The 20,622-nt window shown below is 44.9% G+C and overlaps 1 protein-coding gene across 4 annotated transcripts in view; it reads left to right on the forward strand.

The window, feature by feature from the left end:
* Positions 1-20,622, forward strand: part of PPP2R3A (protein phosphatase 2 regulatory subunit B''alpha) — a 55,805-nt gene that overhangs the window by 8,931 nt on the left and 26,252 nt on the right. For 3 of the 4 annotated variants that reach the window (XM_032119013.1, XM_032119011.1, XM_032119012.1), the window contains exon 2: positions 6,696-9,135. In XM_032119013.1, the coding sequence (XP_031974904.1) occupies positions 7,153-9,135 (1,983 nt within the window). In that variant the 5' untranslated portion in view covers positions 6,696-7,152. Of the gene's footprint in view, positions 1-6,695; positions 9,136-14,883; positions 15,068-20,622 lie in introns of those variants that run through there. The other variant, XM_032119014.1, reaches the window with a different exon arrangement.

Below are 20,622 nucleotides of genomic sequence, written 5' to 3' on the forward strand. Positions count from 1 at the left end.
TACCAGCAGACATAAACTAATGTGCACAAGGGATAAACAACTCCCTGTGCCTGTGCAGTGATGAGCTCATGAGACTCTGTGCCATTCAGGAAAGAGATCTTTTAAGTAATGTAGATAAGACTCTGTGAAACTCGCTCAGCAGCAGTCAAAAACAGCAAAAGAAGGCAAATAGAAATGACATCTCTAGGAAAAGAAGAGGGAGCAAACCAGAATGCCATGGTGTAAATCCATGGTGTTTTTGTGTAATGAATAACATACCCCTTCCAAAGTTAGGGGCAGACATTCTCCCCTCTCCAAAGAGTTGTAGTTAATATTAGGAAAAAGCACATAACTGAAGAACTTTTGTAAAAAGAGTAACCAAATAAACTGGAAGTTAGCCTGGAAAATACATGTTTGGAAGTAGGAAGGATAAGAGGAAGGATTATGATAGAAATCTGCAGCCATGGGAATATCCCTGTTTATTTTGCCACCCCAGCATAGCAAGAATGAAAGGGTATCAAGTGGTGCCCATGTAAAAGGTGGTGACTTTTAACAGAGGAGGTATAAAAACATGGCCCCTTGACTCCCCAGAATATTTCTGGGTCCGTGGCATCCTTTGATGAGACATTTCCCTGGTTTGCTGCATGTGTGTGCTTGTTTTAACTTGCTTTTGGTGGCACTGACCACCTAGTTCTTGTGCTGAGGAGTAGGTGAGCAGTCAGACCCTATCTGCCCTCTCCATGCCATTCATGACTTTGTAGATTATTTTATTTCTCTGAAGTCACCTCTCTTCCAACCTGAAGTGCCTGGTCCTGCTCCATCATTCCTCACAGACCATCTGCTCAAGACCTCTGGGTCATTGTTGCTGCCCATCTCTGAACCTTTTTTCTGAGGCTGCATGAAAATACTGGTCTCTAAAAGTGAACACCTTCCTCTTGAACAGAGTGTTCTCTCAGTAGATCTCTGAGCATTTTACAAAGGACAATAGTATCTTTATTTCCTCTTGGAAGACAAGTAGGAAGAAGGACAGAGTGAGTTAACCCAGGTGGTTATGAGAGCAGACACTTGAGAATGCATTATCTGAAAGCAGCGAGGCTGGGAAGGGGAAAACACTATGTAGGGATAATACTGATTTTTGAAAGGCAGCTCAAAAATTAATTTCTGCCCATGGTTCTCATCTTTCCTGAATATTGTGCCCACTTTGGCTTCCTGTGTCTTAGATTGTGTAATTGAACCAGAAAAGCTTATGAGAGGGGCAGTGGGAATGATCAGAGGTGCAAAGTGGCTTCTGCGCTAGGAGAGCTGAGTAAGCTAAGAGAAGGGCAAGAGAAGGCAGAGAGATGACATGGAGTTTGCAAATTCGGGAATGCTGTGGACAGTGTGCATGGAAGTGTAGTGTTTGCACAGTGTCTCAGTACAAGATCTTGACATACTGGAGCTGGTGAGTGACAGGATTGAAAGGGAGGGTGGGTGGTAGGATGTCTTGTCAAAAGATGCTCAGGATGCAAAAAACTTCTGTTGAACCCAGGGATGCTCAAGCACATGGGAGAGAAATCGTCCAAGGGTTAGTAAGTACACACAAACCACATCCAGCTTCAGAGTTCTCATGAACTGGGAACAATTGGAGGCCAGGAGAGTACTCTTAGGAAATATCAGATGTCTTTCTAATACTACTCATTGAGCATTGGCATTTAAGCACTGTTGGAGACAGAAGTGTTTATTCCTGTGTTCTTGTGTAATCCTGAAGGATGGGATTCATCTAATGTAACTTGTCATCTCAAAACTGGATTGTTAAACTCAGTGGGGTGATCTTTGTTTTTGAGGTGCCTCCCTAGCTGAATTGCCTACAAACAGCACCTAACATTTCATGGCTGTGTAGGTGAGATGAATCCCACCTCTGCCATGTTTTTGTAAGAACAATAGCAAGTTACAGACAGAACTCAGACAAAGATTTATAACAGTGACTCTGAAGACATCTCTCAGACTCTCTCTGGCTCTCCTGGAAAAGGCTAAGAGGTGATTTGATTATACTGTGTTAGTACTTCTTGGTGAGGAAATTTGTCTTCCTGAAAGCTCTTTTAATTTAGCATGAGAAAGTGGGATAGCTGTTTGTGGAACCTGATGTTGAACATACTTAAATGGGAAATGATGACCCTTTTTTTAGAATGTAATTAAATACTGAAGCACTTGAGGATATGAGGAAGTGTCCTCTGGTTCAGATAGAAGTGCTGTTTGAGTAGGTCAGATCCTCTAACCAGGGTTATGAGGCAAGTTGGGATTTGTAGCCATCACAGGTTGTTGCAGTTTCTAAGACATGAAATAGCTTGGAGCTGAAACCTCTTAGAAAGATTCTAAAGGTTCTGGTTGCTGTGCCATTGTCAATGGTATAAGCCCCTGTAATCCCCAAACTGTGCAGGTGCAATCATGAGTGGTTTCTTCTACTGTCCCTGAAATGTGTGCACATGCATCAAATTATTGATGGTCCTGAGGACTGAAAAGCTGCACTTCCCACCCAAGTCCTACATACAAAATAGTTTTGTTGCCATTAAGCACATCAAAATATCATAAGCTGTAAATATATAAGAAATACAGGACAAAGGAACAACTCAGATTTTTTCCTTCTGAACTTCTTCAGTATAGGAAGAAAAGTTACTCTTTTTAGTCTCCTGTTCCTTTTTGAAAAGTAATAAATTATGCAAGTGATGGCAAATTGTTAATCAGGTCCTTTGTGATAGAGTCCAAAATAATTTATTAAATGTCTGGTTGTAAAATTTCCACTTAATTCAGCAGAACTGGATTTGTTACAAAAATTTCTTTGTAAGAAAACATTGCTTTGTTGTTTGCCTGCTTTTATCTTCTATAATCCATATAGCTTGCTCCCAAATCTGCTTTGCTCAGTAAATTTTAAACAAAACCAATCATTTCTAAATAAGAAGATAAATGCTGCTTTTTGATACCACAGGCCCTTCTAACGGGGTAAGACCTGACACCTGATTACACAGGCATTGTGATACACCTGAAGCCATACTGGTGACTGTCCAAATGGGAAACCTGTTGTTCCTTGTTTTCTTTTGCAAGAGTACCAGACTGGAGGCTTGGTCCTACCACACCTTCCACTAGAAACAAGCAGTTCCACGGTGATGCTCAGGCCACGTCCTGGTGCAGGAAGGCTGGCTTACTCCATCCTGTGTTATGGTGGTTTCTAGCTCCTGTTGCTAGTGCTGCAGATGAGGGTTCAAGAAGACTTCTGGTGAGTTAGAGACTTTCAGAGGTATTGGAGCCCTGTCCTGTAGCTTTCTAGACTTCAGTTTGCAAGCGTTGGCTGACAGTCCCAATCCGAACAGATTGTCATTGTTCAATTATTTAACTTCTGCATAATCTTTGCATGAATAGAATTTCTTGTGTGTCTTACAGAATAACCTTTTATATAATTAGTATCTGCAATAATTTTTTCCTTTGGAAAGTAATTCATGTCATCTTGCAGAGATAGGACAGACATAAAGCATTATTCTGCAGTCACACAAGAAGCGCTATTCATTCACAGTTTGTGTTGTGAAGCCAGTCCTGTATCCCCGGGGCTGGGTTGGTTTCGTGGCAGCAGTCCTAATTACAGAATCTTTTTGCAGTGTTTCTGAACTGGGGGCTGCTCTAGAGTCAAACTGGAATGAAGTGGCAGCCTGCAAAGAGCCAAGTAGGAAAGTTTCCTGATGCATTTGGTCTTTGCATTCTACTCATAAATGGTAGGTTTTAGTCACCCACCAAGGGTCACAACTGAAGCTCAGCTTGAGGCAGCGTTCCCAGATCTGAAAACAGGGATACTCCTCTCTTAGGCTTTGTCCTGACTAAGTTTGCATGCTGGATCATGTTCAATGGATCGCACTCAAATAAAGCTGCAAGCTGAGCATGTCCTACCTTGGGCAAGGCAGTGGGGAAGGAGGGAAATTTCTACTCTGCATCTGTAAGGATTTGTGCTGCTCCAGCCCTTGAATAACCTAAGCATGTTTCTGCAGACAGCGATAATAAAGCAATTAGTAAATAGTTACTGAGAAGACATGAGTTAGTGTGGTAGAAAAGAGGATATTGGGGTTTCATATTGATAGTTTGATTACTTCCTCCTGTGATACAGCAGTAAAAAGTGCTGTCAACAGAGGCAGGAGGCAGCAATCCTGTGTTGGCCTTGGCAAGTTTGTGTTTGCATTGTGTTGGTTTGTGATAGTACCAGAGGAATACAGACAAACTGGAAAGGGATTAGAGTGCAGCAATCATTGCATAAACACCTAAAATGGTTATTGGGCATAGCTGGCAATACCAGGTTGAACTAAAAAAAACCAGTCCATGTAGATTGGGAATCTAGGAGACCTTTCCTTGAAGGATTTGTGGAATAACCTTACAGATGCAAAAACTTTGTTGTTTGAAGGTGGCTTAAAGAATTAGAGGAACTGGCTTAGTCAGTGATGTGGTGGGAGGAAATTACTCTTGGAGTGACAGAGGAGAAGGAGACAGTGAGTAACACATTATTACTCTACTTAAGAAATAACTTAATCAAGATGTAATTACTGCCCAAATTGGGTATAAACCCAAACTGTTCTTAGCAGATAAAAGGAAGACCAGTCTCTCCTTGCTGTGTATGACACAGAGGGAGGAAGGAGCCCTCAGGAAGTCCTGTGCTTTTTGAGAGGCAATATTAATTCTTCAGCAAACCTGCTGTCCTGAAGACCTCTCCTTTCTCTAAATATTATATAGCAGTCATTTCAGGAAATGCCAGAAGGCTCGTTTGTAGTTGGTGGAGGCTCAGAAAAGGAAAAGCAGCAGACCCCTTACCCTGATGTGTTGAAGGGAGTCTGTGGATCAGTGGCCTTTTTGGAGGCCTAGCACGAGTTTCCTGACAGAGCCCATGAAGGCATTGGGGAGCCAACAGCACTTTTTAAACTGTGGCTCTGATTCAGCAGAGGGTTTAGCACACGTGGCAGTGAAGCCTGAGTGACTGGAGGGTGTGGAGTGTGTTCCCTGGGTGTGCGAGTGATGGTGTGAGCACCACGGGGTGCGAAAAGGGTTCTGTGCACGCCCTTTCTCCACTGGCACCTTGACTCACTGCAGTGGCTGGGGCACACCTGGTACCTGTGCTTGTCCCTGGGCAAGGGGCACACCTTGTACCACTGCTCATCCCTGGGGAAGGGGCACAGCTGGTACCACTGCTGTGCTCATCCCCTCGGGAAGGGGCACACCTCATACCTCTGCTCATCCCTCGGGAGGGCCCTCCTGAGCCGGAGGGGCTTTGGGGCAGTGCCAGTGGGTGTGGAGGGGAGCAGGCCAGGACAGGAGGAGCTGAGGAGGTGCTTGGCCCACAGCTGGGATGGGCAGGTGGCAGCCTGTTCCAGAGCCCAGCATGGCAGTTAGCTCTTCATCTTGCATGCAGTTGTTTCAATGCTGTATATAATCCAAAGAACAAAGTGGGAAGGATTCTTTACCTGTGCCACTCCACATAACTGCAGTGAGCAGACATGGCACATCACAAATTCCATTGAACACTCTTGAACCAGTGCTTCTCAATTAAGGCTTTAAAATATGTAAAATGTGAATATTTAGACTTGTGCTCTCCCCAGTCGATAATTACAACAGCACCAAACTCTTAGGGCACTTGCCTTGTGTGTGCTGTTTGTCCAGGCTCTGAGCTAAGTTGGTGGCATGGAACTGTGTGAAGGGCAGTGCTTTCATCAGGTGCAGGCCTGGCCTTTTGCAGTGCTGGATATTTACCTTTGAAGAAACCAAAATAAACCCATGCTGTGGAGTGACTTAGCTGTGTGGTATAATAATGTTTTATTAAATTGATTTCTGTTTGTTCAGGAATAAAGGGTGCTCAGAATTTCACTGGAGTGTTTTCATTTGATTGTTCATGTATTAAGAAAGATGAGTCTATGTCTAAAATTCAAGACCCTTGAATCTGAGATTTCCTTTTTTTTTCATAACAAAGTTAAACAGCTTTGGGGTTTTTATCTGGTGCAGTTCTGACCATGATGATAGGAAATGCAGCTGGAAATGACTGTGCTAAGTGTAAAACACTCAACTCCTAGTTTTCATAGGCTTAACCTTTATACAAATGTTACTATCCTCAGTGTCTACAGCAGTGGACTTACTGTATTAAATATGCTACTATTTATGGGTTGTAAGAGAAACAGTTATTCCTCCTTAAAATATATTGCTATGGTCCCAGAGACCTTGGTGAAAGGCTAATGGAAGCCAATGTGGCCTTTACTAAAGACTGCTACTTTGCTGCAGGCTTCTTGCAGCTTTTTATAATCCAGAGAGCTTGGAAATCCTGAAAGTGTTTTTCTCTACTGCCCTTTGCTTTATCTTTAGAGCCTTGGAAAATGAAAGGCAGAAATTCACAACAGGATCAAAATGTTTTGCTCTATTAGAATTAAAGGTAATGTTCTGCTTGGTCTGGGGAGGAAGAAAAGCAAGTCTGAAAAAAATTAATGAGTGGCTAAAATAGAGCTGTTAAAATGGCAGCACACAGACAGCCTGTGTATAAATATAGGCCAGCTCCTCAGCACTGTTCTTATATGGTAGATCTGAGTGAAGGAAGAATATCAGCCTACTCTGTTCTGTGCAGGCCTGTGTGCTGGTTGTTCTGTCTGGTGCCAGATGTTCAGTAGTAGACAAGGCTGCATAATACATGGCAATCATAATGACTGTCACCTTTATTTCTGTTGCAGGGACCTGTGTCACCAGTGTGAAAGAGGACTCTCCTAAGCACACTGTGGATTTTTTGTCTGTACAAGCTATTGGATTATCTACCTTTTACTGACCCACCCAAAAAGAGAGAAAAGGGGTCGAACAGAACTTGTTGGCTTGTCACTTCTGCCTAGGAACTGGCTGGATCTTATGGCCTGTCTGGAAAAGCTACCTGGACCATTGGAAATGGAGCAGCTCGTGCTGCACCTCTGCTGAGCAAGGCTTTCTGCATGGAGTACGAGCATCAAGGTGCCTTAAGTTATATCATATGCAAGTTGCACTGGTTGTTGTAACTGTACTGCTGAAACCACTCCAGACTTCTCCAGGGCTTCCCAAGGCAGTAGCTCCTCACACAGTTTGGATGTTTCCAATTGACATTTGAATGTTTTCATCCGATCTGGTGTGGCTGTGACAAGTGAGCTTTTCCCTGTGAAGTTCATGGTGAGTTTTGCAGCCTCACTTCCCAGCGTGGTCTGTGCTATGGCAGCGACCTACAGGCTGATGGTGACTTCAGTGAACTGCTACAGCAGCGTGGTGATAGAGCAGCACTCCCAGCACACTGTGCACTACTGCACAGGCTCCTGCCAGCTGCTCAAACAGGGACTCACCTGCATAGTGGCCCACCACAGTGTCTGTGCAGAGCTCAGTGTCCAAAATGCCAACCTGGACCATAAAATTCCTGTTCCTGAAAATGGTCTTGCCTTGGCTGGCAATGAGGACTATCACCAAATCCTCCCAAACAATCCAAGAATCAAGAAGGGCTCTTCAGTTCAAGCCTCCAGCAGTTTAAAAGACATTACTGGTGAGGCAATAAACCTTGCCAGTGGTAAAATAAAGGAATTCTCCTTTGAAAAGCTCAAAAACTCTTCCAGTCATGTGGCCTACAGAAAGGGAAGGAAAGTTCGGTCAGAATCTTTCAGCAGACGATCCTTTGATTTTGACCTGATTTATGGGCACTTCAACAATGATGAGAACTGCCCTCCATGTGGCTTTTTGCAGAGTCCCTCACCTGTGGAGAAATGGCAGGAGAGCAGTGATGCTCCAGAAGTCACCGTGAATCCTGTGGTTCCCTTCTCCCCTCATTCCTTCCCCGAAGAAAACTTCATTACCCAGATTTTAGAAAAACACAAGCTAGATGGTTCTTCTAGTGGAGATATTAAGGTATGCCTGGACATCTTGCTCAAGTGCTCAGAGGATCTGAAAAAGTGCACGGACATAATCAAACACTGCATCAAGAAGAAGTCTGCAGATGGCGTTGGTGGAGGGAACAGCAGTGATCCCCTGGCTAACTCAGAGATGATATACATGAATCTGATGACAAGATTTTCCTCCTACCTGAAAAAGCTGCCTTTTGAGCTGAAGCCAGCGGGGCAGAGGGAAGCAAGTGACTGGGCAGAGCTGGTGAACTGTTTCCATGGCTTGCAGCAAACTTCCATTCCCCTGGTATTTGGTGATGAGCAGCCGCCCAGGTATGAAGATATCATTCAGCTGCCATCCTCTGGTGCAGTTCCTCTCATTCTACCAGGTCAGGGTGAGGTGACAAGCACCTCCCAGTCCATCCAAACAGGTACTGTGAGCTTCACCTCCAACTCCCTGCCCGGTGTTCCTCCAGAGAGCAGCGTGAGAGCTGTGAGAGATGCTCTACCTCAGTCACCAGCCCCGAGCCCCTGCGACCGCACGTCTGCCACTGAGGCACTGTACATCGAGGAGGAGTCTGATGGGGACAGAACAGCAGGGACAGGGAAGAAGGCAGAGCAGAAGGGGGGCTGGCAGAGCCTGGAGCGCAGCTACCAGCGAGCTGCTGGTTCAGACCTTCCTGCTGATGCTAAAGCAGAGCGGGCCAGGGCGGGAGATGCTCCCGAGAAAACGGCTCCTTTAAAACCAGTGTCGGATCCTGGGTTGTGTGGTGCCCAAGCTGCTGTCCCCAAGGGAGCCCAGACATGCAGCAGGGTGGACAAGGAGGAGATAGACAAACTGCTGCTGGACTTGGAGAGCTTCTCACAGAAAATTGAGAGTACTCTGAGGGAACCCTCTCAGAAGGAGGGTGAACCTGCCTCTCTGCAGGTGTCTGGCAGGCAGGGTAGACAGGCTCTACCTCTGGCTCTTGAACCCAAAACTAAACCCACTGATCCCCCTTCTTCTTTGTCAAAAATCATGGAAACCAACGGCCATAAAATGGAAGAGGATGACAAAGCTCTTTTACTGCGTATCCTGGGAAGCATTGAGGACTTTGCCCAGGAGCTGGTGGAATTCCAGACAGGCAAGGGAAGTTTGTCCAAGGAGAGGGAAGTGATGCAAATTCTCCAGGAAACTTTAGCAACTCCTTCACAGTCCCTCCTTGCAGGGCAAGAAAGCCATGTTGGGGCTGCCTCCAGAGACTCTGTTCCAGCTTCAATTCAGCAGGCCCCAGAAGTAATAAAGGTAAGAGAACCAAACTTGTGATGGGATAGTGAGTAAAACAAACATGGGAAAATGGCAGGGGGGGTTGGTGGTAAATTATATCTGATGCATTGTGCTTTGAATGCTGCAGTGAAATAATGTGTTCAACCCAGCAGAAATGTAGCCTTTATTTAAATACAAACAAAAAAAGGAAACTGAAACCCATGAGAAAATAAATTAGGTCCTGACATGCAGTTTCACCTTTGAGCTTGATCTTTTCCTGCTGGTGCTCCTGTAGACCATTTACTTGTGGTTTAAATGGGTCCCTTATAATAGGGGGGAGTAATAATTACTTTAATAAGTATAAATAATTACTTTATTTCTGGGAGCAAGTATTGGAGTGCCTCTCAGCAGTTCAGTGAGAACTGATTCTTCCACCTCTCCCTTTCCCATCTCTGAGCAGCCTTTGTTGTCCTCCTCATCACTGGTTCCTAAAGAGAGCAATCCTCCATGGGACAAAGGACAGAATCTCAGAGGATTTAGTTTTGCTTTCCCTGTCCCCAGTGCATGGAATCATGTGGAGTCTGCATTGCTTGTATCTCAGATGAGGAGTAGGTTTTCCCAGGAAAAAGGGTCTTGAGGGGAGGCTGCTTTAGAGGGAAACCAGGGCCATCTGTTGAGTTCTCAGTGCTTTTCATTTGGTAACAACTGCCAAATTTCAAGAAAACTTGTTGCCATACTTCCAAGTAGGCAGTAACTGTAGAGAGGACTTCAATTTCCAAAATCCACCTTCCACACAGGCACTGAAAAAGTGCCCAGGTTGTAAGTGAACTTTCACAGCTTCTTCCAGTTGGAGCATAATGTGCATGTTTTCAAAACTGGCCACTTTTCCCCAAAATTTGGTGCAGTTCTGAAGGAGGGTACGTGGGGTGTGTCTGACCCTGCATGATGGTGCTGAGATCCTTTTAGACCAGGCTCTCCAAGAGTTTCTGTTGTTGCTCTGGGCAACTTTGCTTACAGAAAATGGTATTTTGATATTTCAGCAAGGGAAGAATCTTTTTCCTCAGAGAGTGGAGAATTAAACAGCTCCAAAATCTCTAAAGTAATCCCTTGTAATATCTATTCTTGTCTTGTACGTTAATTTACAAAATTTTCTAACTTGTGAGCTTCAAACAAAAATGTGTTTGATGAAGTGAGACACTGGCTTTGTGGCAGGTTTTATATAATGCTTGAAAATGGGATGCATTTATGCTGCCAAGTGGCTTCTCAATGTGGTGCCTTGGCAGGTTGTGATCCCCTGTTCCCACCTAGCTGTGTGTTAGTTTGCTCCCAGCCTGCCTTCTATGGATGTGCTCCACGGCTGCCAGAGCTCTGCTCTCCGTGCAGCCACACAACCCTTGCCTTGTGCAGGTGCCCAGAGCCAAAGACCCTGGGAGAGAAGGGGTGTTTTGGGGAGGCAGAGGATGTGGAGGCAGCTGGTCCCCTCAGCAGGGGGCACAAGGCACCGAGCTGCTGCCTCTGCACTTGCCCTGAGGCTTGCTGTCATTTGTGGCACAGATGTGTCCCTCTCCAGGTGTAGCATCTAGGGAATACATCCATACTGCTGGATCAGTCTGGCTGTAACTGAAGCTGCATGTGCATTCTCATTCAGAACTGCACGTGTGCCTCAATTATGCAAAGTATTTGATGTGTTTTCTTAAGGCTCATAAAACTGTTATCAAATAGCTGGGCACACATGCAGAAACCCAGAGCTCTGAGACTGATGAAAACACAGCACACCTTTTGTTTGTGAAGGTTGTGACAGATTTAATATCCCTCAAATGCTAAGCAATGAAAAAGGAGAGGGGGAATCCTTCATACCCGTCTGTTCTCTGGCTCAGCTGGCCTATCTGTGTTAAATCTGTGCTAACTTATATCAGCAACAGACTTTCTCTTTATCATAAACCCAATTATGATCCTCCACAGAGAACAATAGGATTACTTGCCTCTTTGTCTTCAAAACCCAAATATTTAGAAACTAGGAAATGAATACTCAAGAAGTCCATCAATTTTGCAGAGCACATAATAAGGTCACCATGCTTCTTTCAGGCAGGCCAGGAAGCATTGCATACTTCTAGACTGTCCAACATTTCCCATTCTGAGATCCAGTTTTCCATTGCTTATCTCTAAACCTCCCAGCTATTTGGTTTGGGATTTCCTGTTCTCTGTGCTTGTCTTAAGCTGATTTTTTAGTATGTTGGTTTTGAAAAAAATAGTTCTGAGAGAACAGTACAGTTGCCTTTTAGAGGTCAGCAAGCCCCCCAGTACTTACTTGTATTTTTGTCTGTAGTGAGGAGGGCAATAAGGATCCTGGATGGACCAGCAGGTGTGAAGGAACTGGGGCAAACTGGGACCAGTAAGCAGTGAAGAAGGTGGAATGGGGCTGCAGAAATGCTGAGTGTTGGGGTGTGTTGGAAGGTAAAGACTGCTGCCTTTGAGTAAAATGTCATCTGCAAAGTCCTTGGAGAAGTCAGTGGTGGATATTTTTGAGCATAACCTCTCTGTGTCCTTTGTCTGCCACCTGTACAGGATGGGTGATTTGACAAAGTAAATTCAGCTAATGCTTGCAGTGGTGCTCTAGTGAAAGAACCCTAGAAAAGTCTGTAAGAAACGTGGTACTTCTGTTTTCGGAATCAAATGTGAGTGGTGCAGGGCTCTGCTGCATGTTCTGCTCACGTGTTGTATTTTAAGAGCTGTTGAATAAAGTTTGTGAATAATTTTGGGACCAGAGGTGAGGACCAGGCTTTGATACAAAGAGACCCTTTTGGTTTTTGTCCCTCTGTTGTTGGGTATCTCCTCAAAAAGATCACTTGTGTTGTAGTGAGCCAGAGCAGTTCTGCTTCCCGTTTTAGTTAAACCTAACTAACATTTTTGTTTTCTGTCATCTTAGTAAGTGGAATAGCTCAGGCTGAGGTCAGGTGGGTGATCCAACCATTTCTGGCCAGGGACCGTGGATCTGGGAGCAGAGGGTTTGTGGGGTTGATAAGGGCACCTTTATAACCACCTTGTATCTCAGCTGGTGGAGCCCTGAGTGAAGTATCCAGAGGATGTTCCCTGTTTCCACATTTCCCCTGGGTGGGCTCTGTCTAATCCTGCCTCTCCTGAATGACTGATGGGGTGGGGGTTGCTGGGACTCTCAGAAGGTTCTTAACTCCCTGTGCCCTGAAACACCATCCCAAGGCCACACACTTTGCTTTTTTGTATCCAAATGTGTGTGTTGTGTGCTTAAACCAGGGGGCCCTAAGAAGGCTCTGAGGGGAATTAACTGTTTCTGAATCATAGAAAGTCAAGGTTGACCTGGTAACTTCATAATTCTGCCCCCTCATAATTTTGTGTGCTTCTTTGTTTTGCAAATGTAATGGCATTCTAATCAAGGATCTTGTACGGGGTGAGTAAGTGTAAAAAGTGGTTTCTATAATGTCGTAGTAACTTTAACTTTGTTCTGAAATAATTGTGTATTCTCAAAATGCATCTAAAATACAACGTAAAACTCTGGAAAATCAACTTTCATCTTACATATGTTACAAATTGTTTTGGTCACTTATTGATAATATCTGTCATTTAAGCTATAGACACAATCTGCACTCATTTCAAACATCAATTATTCATTACTTCTCAACACAAATAGTGAAAAACTATGGGCTTTTTTTTCTATTGGTAACAGTTATTGAAATAAAAACAAATAATAAGTGAATCTAAAGTATCTCAGAATGAAAGGCTAACAGAGGCAATCTCTCACCTTCAACCTGGGTCACCTACAGCAAGGAAGGATTTCTGGGTTTGTGGTTTGTACAGTTGGTCTGGCTGTTGAGACCAGACTTTTCTGCTGCGGGTTTTGTCCAGTTGACTTTGAAGCTGTTGAAACAAGATTCCTTTACTGTTGATTTCTCATAGTACTGTCTATTTATATCTTTATTTATACTCACCTTGTGTGTTTTGAGGATAGGAGGTACCATGCTAGAAACCTGCTATTCCAAAACATTGAAATACAGACACGCTGAGCCTTGCCTCTGGATTACTTGTGTTTTTCAGGTTATCAGTGAAAATCCCCCAAACTTCTGAGATCCTTTGTGACTTGTTAATTTGTGCATGAAAAGTACATGGCTGTGCTGGGTTTTTTTAAGTAGGAACTAGTGGCTGCCAGATTAGTGTGTCTCTTTAATGCCTACGTCTGTCAAAGGTCTCTGTAGTTGGTCTGGATGCAGCTGGAGGTCAGAGAGGTTCCTTGGGCTTCATTTCCTCTGCAGGCTGTAAGCAGAACATGAAGTAATTCATCACTTGCCACAGATGATTTACAATAAATCACCTCCTGACATGCTGCTGCCTGAGATGTGCAGCAACCCCAGTACAATGGAGCTTCATGGGCTCTTTAAGTGTTGCCTTAATGTTTAGAAAAAAATTGTCAGAGTCAGAAAAAACAAATTTGTTCCAAATGTTTTGCATATGGATCAGTGTACCCTTTACTTGGTGGCAGTTCCACTTTAAACATTCCTATCTGCCTTTTTCTTTTTTTTTTCATCCCCATCCTCTTTGTGCCACTCTGTTAGGCTTTGTACTCATTTGGGCTTCGTATTAACTTGGGGTTTTCTACAGGAACCCAGGAAAATACATCAGAGGCACATGTCCCATAAAAACTTTCTGTTGTGAGGCTCACTGAGACCTTTGCATTTCAATGCAATACCTTGAGAGCAAGCCCTAGTAGCTAGAAATTGGGTTTTTTTCTGTGTTACTGAACCTTAGACGTGTCTCAGGTTTTACAGTCAAGTAGGGGAAGCACCCCATGGGACTCTGTTCATTTTTTGTGGGAAGAATTGGATGTAGGCCTTTGTTCAGCACCATTCTCATGGTAAGAGAGGGAGACCACACTTCTAACAAGCCTAGACAAGGTTAGAGCAAGGGTTTGAAGTCTGCTTGCTCCAAGTTGTGCAGAGAAGAAGTAGACTATTGTCCCCTGAGAATTGCTTTGCCTTTGCCTTGTGAGAGTTACAGGGAAAGTGAATAACAAGAATGATACATTTTGATGTCTTAATGAAACTGTTTTCTTAAGAGCGGCTTGTGAATGACTGAGCTTATTATCCAAGATCATCCTTATGTGCTTGCTTGGCATTAAAGGAACTAGATGATTTGCTTTTTCCAGCAAGAAGGAAAAAATTATGTTTTTTGAAAATTACAGCCTTCAGTGAAGAGTGGGAACTAATGCTGTTCCTCTGCTTCATCACCTCGGCAGCAGGGACCTCAAACCACTGCCATCCCACAGGCAGGGCCCTTGGCTGAGCCTGGTTTAACTCTAGCTGAGCCTGACTGACCCAGGGGTGCCCCTCAGGTCTGAGCACTGGAGCACACAAAGTAGGAACTATTGGGGAAGATGGTATATTTAGCCACTTCTGCAGGGCATCTAATTTTAGAGCTCTTGGTAGTGGTGGTGGGTGCTTCCTTTCCCATGTCACCCCTGGCCTATTACAAGCCAAGGACAGATTCTGTCATGTAGCCAGCAGGGAAATAGATTCACTTGTAGATCATGTTTCTCAATTAAAGTATTACAAGAAGGCAGAAGATCCTGGTGGTACTGAAAGACACTTTGAATATTGGTTAAAATAGGGAACTCTGGCTTCAGGAGTGAGATAAAATCGCTAGATGTTGTCCTTGTGAAGAGAGAGAAGACATAATATGTTGAAGCCATTTGCCATTTTTTGCCTGTAAAAAATCAAAACCAAGAAAGCAACGTGCTGGTCTTGACGTGGTCTCCTACAGAGTGCCCGTGCCCCTTCTGGAAAGGCCAACATCTGCTTAGGAGCTGCCCAGGATGATGATCAAGGAGAGTTCTCTGCGGAGGGACCCAGACCTGGGAGGGGAGCTAGCTTTCCTTGCCAAGGGCTGTGACTTTGTTCTTCCATCTCGATTCAAGAGGCGGCTCAAGTCCTTCCAGCAGGCCCAGGTTTGGATGCTTGGCATTTCTTTATCTTTTTCTTTGTATTTTTTTATTGGATCAGAGAATCAATCTGTGTCCCCTCTAGGCGTGTCTATTTGCAGAAAGTTATTTGCAGCTAGATACCAGCAGGTTTAAAAATAAACCTTCCAGGCTTAGATTGCAGAGTTAAAATGTCTTTGTAAACAAGGGGGAAAATTAACAGCAAGGGCAGTGATTTAGTAATGGGGAGAAGTAGTGTAAGACTTAAGTATTTTCTGTGAGGTTTTTTGTGTGATTGCTCTGAATGTTTGTTGTTGCATGTGGAAGAACCACAACGTTCTGCTGTCAGCTGTACAAATGTGTGTGGACCAGCCTACCTGGCTTGGCTTTTATGATTTTACCATCCCAAGGTGCTGTTTCCTACCCTCTCTGGGCTGTGGCTGAAGGAATCATTTAGTCTGGAAGACCCTGAAGATCGCAGAGGTGTAGCCAAAGAGATGGAAATTGTACTGCAGCTGTGTGCATTTGGTAAATCCCAGCTGCTGTACTCGCTCTCTGGAACTACTGACAAAAGATTGGAGTAATCTGTGCTAGGACACCAAATGGACATGTGGTCACTCCAGATTTAGAGGGTTCACGATATGCTGAAATCAGCCCATCTTGAGCTATATCTATCTTTAAGTAATGGGTGACCTAGTGAGGGAGTTAAGAAGTTGAAATTAGGAGCAGTGCAGCTGTTTCCTAAGAAACAGCATTAAAATTGCTCCAAAGCATATTGTGGCACATTTTTTCATGCGTTCTGGTGACAGGTTAAAGTACATCTCAGAGGTTAATCTCTGGAACGTGTGTTTTTCACTCCCCGGGGGAGGATTGGATGAGGTAATAATATGCAGTAATGGCTTGGGCGGGGCCGAGCCGCTTGGAGAGACTGTGAGGAACCACAGCACAGCTAAATGCCCTTTCCAGAGTTAGTCTGATCACTAAGGACATAACCGGGGTAGGGTTTGCAGGGAGGGGTGGGACCTCTGGGCAGAACAGCTGGAAAAATGGACAAGGCTTTGGTCCACGAGCCCTCTGCCTGGTCTGAAGCAGGAACACTTTCACTGCTGAATGCCTTGGGAATGACTGCTCTGGGGCTGCCGGTCCAAGGCAAGTGAAATACTGCAGTGGCCACTTGCAGTATTCAAAAAAGATGGTCTTTTCCTCTTCTTTTTCTTCTTTTCTTGCTACCTCCTCACCGTGTGTCACCCTTCTCTTGCCCTGGGCCCCACAGGCTCTTTCTGTGAGCTGGCTTAATTCATAACACAGTAGAATATCATCCAGCAACACAGCCAAGTCTGTTTGCTGCCTTTCCAAGTGGGTTAAATCGGTTCCCAGAGTGACAATTGACCTCTGGGGCTGGAGGGCAGGGATGGGAGTTCTCCCACGTGGCAGCAGTGAGGTGTAGTTAAATGTTGTGCCTTGTGGGGCTATACCTGGGGCTTGGGATGAGCTGAGAGTAGAGGTAACTGGGCTCAGTAAGAAAACAAAAGTGCTGGCAGGTGAAAAGGTGGTAAGGTGGTGATAGGGAGCAGAAAGGTGAATGAGGGGTGCTTTGTGGAACACACAGATGTTGGCCAGGAAGGCGGGGGAGGAGAAGGGTGTTGGTAAACCCCTATCTCAAGAGCTGGAAATTCAAGTTCTTGTGCTTATCCTTTGCAGGACTGTTTATGGAAAGATCAGAGAGCCTCCCATAGCAGCATTGGGAGGAAGGGAGGTCTCTAATCCAACATCTCACTTGTAGGAATACTATGTCTAACACTGGGTTACATCAGCACTGGCTTTCCCCAAGGATAGAGATTCCCCCAGCCCCTCTTGGTGACCTCTCACAGGCTGTACTACCCTCAGTATCCTCCAGCCTAACCCTCCCAAGCTGCAGTTTGGTTCCATTGTCACTGTAACTGCACTTCCAAGAGCTGCAGGCTGTGTTTAGCCCATCCCTTGGCTTCCCTTTCCCTGGCTGGCCGGGGCCAGCCCTCCATGTCTCCTGCTGCCTGATCCTGATCCCAGCTTTCTGATTTCCCTCCTTTACATCTCTGCCTGGTCTCTCCCCATCTTTTCTGAAGTGAAGGCCCAAAACTGATCCCAGGAACCCCGATGCAGCCTCACTAGTGTCAGACAGAGAGATAACAACTTCCTGTGTTTTCCTGGCCTTACTCCTAAGACAGTCCAGGACATCATTTGTCTTATCTGTAATCAGCCCTCACTGCAGGCTTGTGCTCAGCCCATGTGCACCGTCCCCTCCACAGCCTTTTCTGCAGGGCTATTGCTCAGCCAGTGGGTTCCCAGGCTGAACTGGTGCTGAGGGCTGTGTCCAAGATCCATAGGCACACTTGTCAGTGGAGGCGTGTGAGGCCTGTGTTTGTGAAACTCAACTGGATAAGGCCATGAGGAACTTGATCCAACCTTACAATTAGCACTGTGTCTACTCCCACCTAAATCCTTTTGGGTTTCTGAGTTGCTTAGGTAGAGTTTGTTTTCATTTTTGTTTTGCTGTGGTTGGACTTTGTTTCTGTTGCTGAGTTTGTTTCCTAGAAGAAAATATTCTCTCCAGAAATGCATTTTCTCCTAGCTCTGTGATGTTTGGGGCCATGTGCAGATGAGCCTTTGTTCTTGCTGTCCTTAGAAATGGGTAAGAAAGAGGCAGCAGGAAGGCTCATTGATGAGAAAGGAAGAGAAAGTCTCAGGCGAGAGATACAAACCAGTTGTGGAGAACTGATGAGCTTTGAGGATGGCTTATGTCCAGGTACCATCAGACTTCAGGAAGGCAGGAACTATGAAAAATGAAAGGAGACATTAAGTCAGCACTGTGGACTGCAAGAACCCAGGCTAAGTCACTGTACCCTAGAAAAGAGGATTACAGTATCCTGTTTGGAAATAAAGCAAGAAACTGGTAAATATATTATCTAGGACCCTGTTGGAACCTGGGACCAGAAGGAAGGAGTAGAAGGAATTTGAGCACTTGATATGAGACTGCTTCCTTCCATGGAGTTTTCTTCTGGGACTGGCACATCCCTGGGAGACAGGCTGGCATGGCAGAGGTTTAGTCAGTGCTTTGTTTGTGTAGCTACAATGAGGCTGTAGTTCTGTCTGGTTTATTTATAACACAGATGTCACTATTTTTGTCTGCCCATAAATAAATGGTATGGCTGGCAAAAGGTGATACAGTAGATGGACAGATTTTAGTCAGGGTAAATTGCACAGTGCTACAGAGTGGTATTTAAAAATGGCCTTTAATCTCACCTTTCTCTTGAGCAAAAAAAAAAAAAAGTTTATCTGTTAATTATTGGCAACAAAGCTAAAAGATTTATTAGAGTATTTGTCATTTCCTTTCTTAGTTGTCCTGTCTGAACGTGCACATCCTTGTTGGAGAAGTGTGTTCTGCTAGGCAAACAGCATTTAAGGCTAATTTTTTGTAATAAGAAACTGTTTATTTCCAAAGAATTTCCGCAGAATTTCCCCTCATACCACTTTCTTAAACTTTTCACAAAAAGTTGTAATTAACGTCTTCTTGTCCCCATAGTGGTTTGCATCTGGGTATACCCATCCCAGAGTATTGATTTGTAAGGTTGTTCTAGGGAACAGACTCCTCAAGGACTAGTTGCTGCTTGTTTTTTTCTCTTTGTCATAACCAGCTCATTTCTTATATGAGAAAGAAGAAGACAAAGTTCAAAAATTGTATTTCTATTCCTGAGGCAGAATGTGAAAAGCAGCTATCCCTGAGCAATGCTTGCTCCTAGTTTGGCTTGGACTGAGCAGGAGCGAATGAGTCAGACTTACTGGGAAGGTCAGCTGGGAACCTGTGTCCAAGCTGGCTCCCTCCTTCAAAGCCTGGCAGAATTCCCTGTACTTCTTCTATAGGTGTCTGACCTTCTGGTTTGTATGGTGGTTGTGGATCAGGAAATTCGTATCTCCTCTATAGTTCTGACTTGTGTGAGCTGGTACCAAGCATTGCTGGCTCTGGGAGTACCTGGAGGTAGAGGAGTTGCTCAGGTTTTCGGGAGGTGGAGGCCTGGGCAGAGAGGGTGAGCTGTGTTCCAGCATGGTCAGATCAGGCCGTGTGCCGTGTCAGGATGTGTGGAACATGCAGAAGGGAAGGAAAATGGCCCAGTGCTGTTATGCTCTACTTGGGGACTTCTCTTCACCTTCCAAGAAAACAAAAATACAATTTTATCGTTCCCTTGTACTGTAACGGAAGGGGATATATTGTTACACTGAAGAGTCAGTGTCCTTTGAAAGAACATCTTGGTTTGTGGAACTTTTTGTTAAGTTTGAGTCATTTCTCTTCGTTCCTCCCAGTGCTGGCAGCTGGGAATGCCTTCGTATCCTGAAGAGATTAGGGAGCAATCAACCTGTTTGTGAGAAGTGGCCTTCAAGCAATCTGCTGTGAAGTCCTATTATAGAAGTCAAGTGGCTGCAGTTGGCACCTCGACGTCAGTTCCAGCTTTGCATTGTTTGTATGAATATGGTGCTGTGAGAGACCGGCAGGAACTTCCCCTCTGCTGGGATCCAGAAAGGGAAAACTGGGTCCTGGCTGGGCAGGCAGGCAGGGCGAGGGCAGATGGTAAAAGTGGAAGTGGTGATCTGTGTGATCCCTGAGCTGGGGCCAGGTGCTCCCTCCCCACACACATTCACTTGGTCTGGGCTTTGCTTTTGGTGCTCCACTGAGGAAAGGGCAGCAGGGAACTGGGAGAAGGATTGTCTTTTATTTAACCCAGTGAACTGTGCCCCCAAAGTGAGTGTCCAGCTCCCCCCAGCTTAACCTCTGCCACCACCTCAGGTCACCTGCATTGCCCTAGTGCAGGACAGAGTGACCAGGGCTGGTGCTCACCATCCTCCAGCCTGTGTGAGCCCCAGGAACTCCCTGAGCCTCAGAGCTGGCCCCCTCTGAGCTCCAGCATCACTCAGGAGCAGATGTGAAGATGTGCAGGTTTGAGTAGGAACAGTCAAGGAGGACAGGAGGGAGAACAGACGTTGGTGATCAGGCTGGCTTTCCAAAGGTTCAGAGCTGTTCAAACTCTGAATACTGGTATTGATGGAAATATTGAAGGCTGAAAATGATCTTTGGCTTTTCCTGTGTAGTAAGACAGAGAAGAAGACAATTTGAAGAACCCCAAGCTCCAGGTTAATGTGTTCTGTACAGAGCAGTTAAGGACAAAAGTGTGTTCTGGCTGGTGTGTGCCACTGTTCCTGCTCCTGAAATGGGACAGCATTTGGGAGAAGAAAGAGGTCCTCCCATTTAAAGAAAGAGCCATGAAGCAGGGGAGTGAAGAGGAGGAAAATCCTTCTCTCTCTTCTTTTGTGCGTCTCTGATGAGTGGGTTATAAAGTATTATAAGCTGCAGGTAAAAGCAGTGCTTAAAGAAGCTTTTACAATTCTCACTTCTTTACCTTATTGAAAGCAAATCTGTGGTTCGTTGGGGGATTCAGTATGTGTTAAGAAAAAAGCTCCAAGTTTATAGAAAATAATAAAACAAAGTCAGTTCATCATATACATTCTTCTGCATTTAGTGGACTCAGACTTGGCTGCTTTATCCTAAAACC

The sequence above is a fragment of the Corvus moneduloides genome, chromosome 10 (genome assembly GCF_009650955.1).
Source record: "Corvus moneduloides isolate bCorMon1 chromosome 10, bCorMon1.pri, whole genome shotgun sequence".
Classification (NCBI taxonomy): Eukaryota; Metazoa; Chordata; class Aves; order Passeriformes; family Corvidae; genus Corvus; species Corvus moneduloides.